Source organism: Piliocolobus tephrosceles, chromosome 8 (genome assembly GCF_002776525.5).
Source record: "Piliocolobus tephrosceles isolate RC106 chromosome 8, ASM277652v3, whole genome shotgun sequence".
In the NCBI taxonomy this organism is placed as follows: domain Eukaryota; kingdom Metazoa; phylum Chordata; class Mammalia; order Primates; family Cercopithecidae; genus Piliocolobus; species Piliocolobus tephrosceles.
Window position 1 is genome coordinate 132,144,225 of NC_045441.1, and position 3,424 is coordinate 132,147,648.

The 3,424-nt window shown below is 44.5% G+C and overlaps 1 protein-coding gene across 1 annotated transcript; it reads left to right on the top strand.

Annotated features, from left to right (window-relative positions):
• The first annotated feature begins 300 nt into the window (after nt 1-300).
• LOC111521472 (olfactory receptor 6V1) lies at nt 301-1,314 on the top strand. Its single transcript, XM_023184879.1, has one exon. The coding sequence runs from the start codon at nt 316-318 to the stop codon at nt 1,255-1,257; it is 942 nt and encodes a 313-aa protein (XP_023040647.1). The 5' UTR covers nt 301-315; the 3' UTR covers nt 1,258-1,314.
• Nucleotides 1,315-3,424: the final 2,110 nt, after the last annotated feature.

The window sequence follows — 3,424 nt, forward strand, 5'->3', positions numbered from 1 at the left end:
AGTGCTGAGATTACAGGCATGAGCCACCATCCCCAGCCTTCTCTCTTCTTAATAATGGCTTTCTATGTCTTTCCCTTCACTGATACCCTCACTCTGTTTCTCTATGACTCTCCTATTCCATTTTGTTATCTTTATTGCTTTTTCTTTCTGCTCTTCTGTTTATCACCTGCTGGCTACTTGCCTTTCTCTCTCTATTCTCTGTCTCTGTCCCTGTTTCTTCTGTTTCAAGGTCAGTGGTTCTGTCTCTGTCTCTCTGTTTCTGCCTCTCCATCTGTCTTTTGTTTCCCTTGCATGCAGGGCCCTAGCCTGTGGATCATGGCAAATTTGAGCCAGCCCTCCAAATTTGTCCTCTCGGGCTTCTCCTCCTTCGGTGAGCTGCAGGCTCTTCTGTTTGGCCCCTTCCTCATGCTTTATCTTCTCGCCTTCATGGGAAACACCATCATTATAGTTATGGTCATAGCTGACACCCACCTACATACACCCATGTACTTCTTCCTGGGCAATTTTTCCCTGCTGGAGATCTTGGTAACCATGACTGCAGTGCCCAGGATGCTCTCAGACCTGCTGGTCCCCCACAAAGTCATTACCTTCACTGGCTGCATGGTCCAGTTCTCCTTCTACTTTTCCCTGGGTTCCACCTCCTTCCTCATCCTGACAGACATGGCCCTTGACCGCTTTGTGGCCATCTGCCACCCACTGCGCTATGGCACTCTGATGAGCCGGGCTGTGTGTGTCCAGCTGGCTGGGGCTGCCTGGTCAGCTCCTTTCCTAGCCATGGTACCTACTGTCCTCTCCCGAGTTCATCTTGATTACTGCCATGGCAATGTCATTAACCACTTCTTCTGTGACAGCGCACCTCTCCTGCAGTTGTCCTGCTCTGACACTCGCCTGTTGGAATTCTGGGACTTTCTGATGGCCTTGGCCTTTGTCCTCAGCTCCTTCCTGGTGACCCTCATCTCCTATGGCTACATAGTGACCACTGTGCTGCCGATCCCGTCTGCCAGCAGCCGCCGGAAGACTTTCTCCACCTGCGGGTCTCACCTCACACTGGTCTTCATTGGCTACAGTAGTACTATCTTTCTGTATGTCAGGCCTGGCAAAGCTCACTCTGTGCAAGTCAGGAAGGTCGTGGCCTTGGTGACTTCAGTTCTCACCCCCTTCCTCAATCCCTTTATCCTTACCTTCCGCAATGAGACAGTTAAAACAGTGCTACAGGGGCAGATGCAGAGGCTGAAAGGCCTTTGCAAGGCACAATGATGAGCCTGGGGCCTGGGGGGACCTGGCCTGCCTCCATGGAGCAGTTCTGTGGGGAGGGAGACCCCCAGTGAGTGGGAAGACCACTGTTGAGTTTTTTTTCCTCTGAGCAATAACTACAGTGAGCCCTCAGTGCCGCACTGTCTGGCCCAAAGCTCTTATGGGCCACCATGGAAGTGTTCCCTACATCCCCTGGCAGCCGTAAGAACCCTGAGAGTAGCCCAGAGCTTTCAATAAAGGGAAGTGCATGTGCTTTGCATTTGAGGAAGAGTAGCCAAGAAGTGCTCTCTGATCAAGAGGTAGTATCCGGTCCCAGTATGAGTGCATGGATGTGTATGTGTGTACATATGTGTGCATGTGTGTGCATGTTCGGGGTGTGCTTCTCTATCACAGTATGGAGCATTGCTGAGTGTATGCACCATAAGTGCTTGGGCTACATGGCATCAAGGGAAGAACCAAAAACAAAACTGATTGTTTTTCAATGTGTGTGTGAGTGTTGCGGGGAGGGCTGGGTCCTTGTATGATTATTCATCCATTCATTCATTTCATCAATATTGAGTAGGCTATGTATGTCAGGCACTGTAACAGGTAGAGGCTAAGAAGGTAAAAAAGGCATAAATGGTTCTTCGCCTGACAAAGCTCTTGGCCTAAGGAAGGAAAGAGTGATAAATAGCTGTTTCCAGCACAGTGGGGAAAGTGCAACAGTGGATTCACGGAAGGTTTTATGAGCATACAGGAGAGCAACACTGAGACCAGGCAGGGGCCGAATGATGGCTTCTCGATGAGATGACACCTGAGTAGCACATTGACTATAAGGTGGACACTGTGAGAGTGCAATTCATCAGGTACCTTTGCATCAGAGAAAGATGAAACAGAGGGAAATTAAAACAAGATAAATCTCCACTGGTGAGGAATTATGTGGTTTCCAGAGAGGAAATACTCAGAGTTTTAGAAAGATAAAATAAACTTTGCTCCTGTATGATTGGGAACATTCATTTGCCTAAAGGCAAGGGATTGTAATAAACTTAGACAATTCATTTATTCAGTCATTATATATCCTATTTTACACACATACGTATTATATTGTACATTACATAAAATATGAACATTATATTACATTCACATACGTGTGGGTATAAAATTCTTGAAAGTCTATTATGTCCCATGCAGCCTTTGGAGTCAAACATCAGCTCCACTGTTCTCCCTCCTCCAACTATAGCCGGAAATTTAAAAAATCTTCCAGTTACTTTGACCTCAGGATCATGGTGTTCCCTTAGCTTTCTCCTACGCGGAATTTTCTAAAGTATCCCCAGTTTAAGTTGTTCTGACACATTGTTTCTGTAAATATACTTTAATTTACCAAACTCTATTTCCCAATTTGTGATATATAAACTACAATCAGGAGTTTATTCATAGCTACACTTACTTGAAAACAATAAAACTACTAATTTATCACAAATGTTGAGCATTTAAAAAATCCACTATGTGGAAATGAATGAGGTAGGGTCATTTGGAGCTTGGGAGATGGCGGCTTGCTTGCCAGCCCGTTGGGTCTCCTTGTGACCTCCTCTTACCCCAAGCTAACTCCTTCCTAAACGAGGCACCCCTTTCTCTGGCTTTCTGAAAGTGTCTTTCTTTCTTGCTGAGATACCCCTCAGCCAAGTTTTACGTTCCTAGTTTCAGTTTCTGGACGAAAATTTTGCTAGTTCTTTAATTACATAACAGAGCAATGACTCTGGTGTTTGCGATTGCTGTTGAATGAATTGATGTTGTTTTCCTCTGTTTATTCTCTGCTTACTACCTAGAAAAGTATGTATTTGTAAAGTAAATGAAAGAAGGATGAGTAAATTAAGAATAATTCTACTAACAATATCTTACTTTTGTATACTTTTCATACTTTATGAACCACTTTTACATATATTTTCCATTTGGTTTTTACCCTCATAGTAATTCAATTAAATAAAGATTCACTGATCACCCATCATGAACAAAACACTCCACTCAGCAGTAGCTGTTAAAGATGAAAGAAATGTGGAGTCTGACCTCAAGGGGTCCCCTGTACTGAGAGAAATTTTAAAATGTGGTTAATTTCAATAAGGTGTTTTCCTATGGAGTGGATGAGAGCTCAGAAGGAAAATTTCTGATTCTGAAACTGCAGCAAGCAGTGTTC

Bases quoted from the DNA above. Each gene is read 5' to 3' on its own strand.
- LOC111521472 (XM_023184879.1), top strand. From the start codon at position 316: ATGGCAAATTTGAGCCAGCCCTCCAAATTTGTCCTCTCGGGCTTCTCC.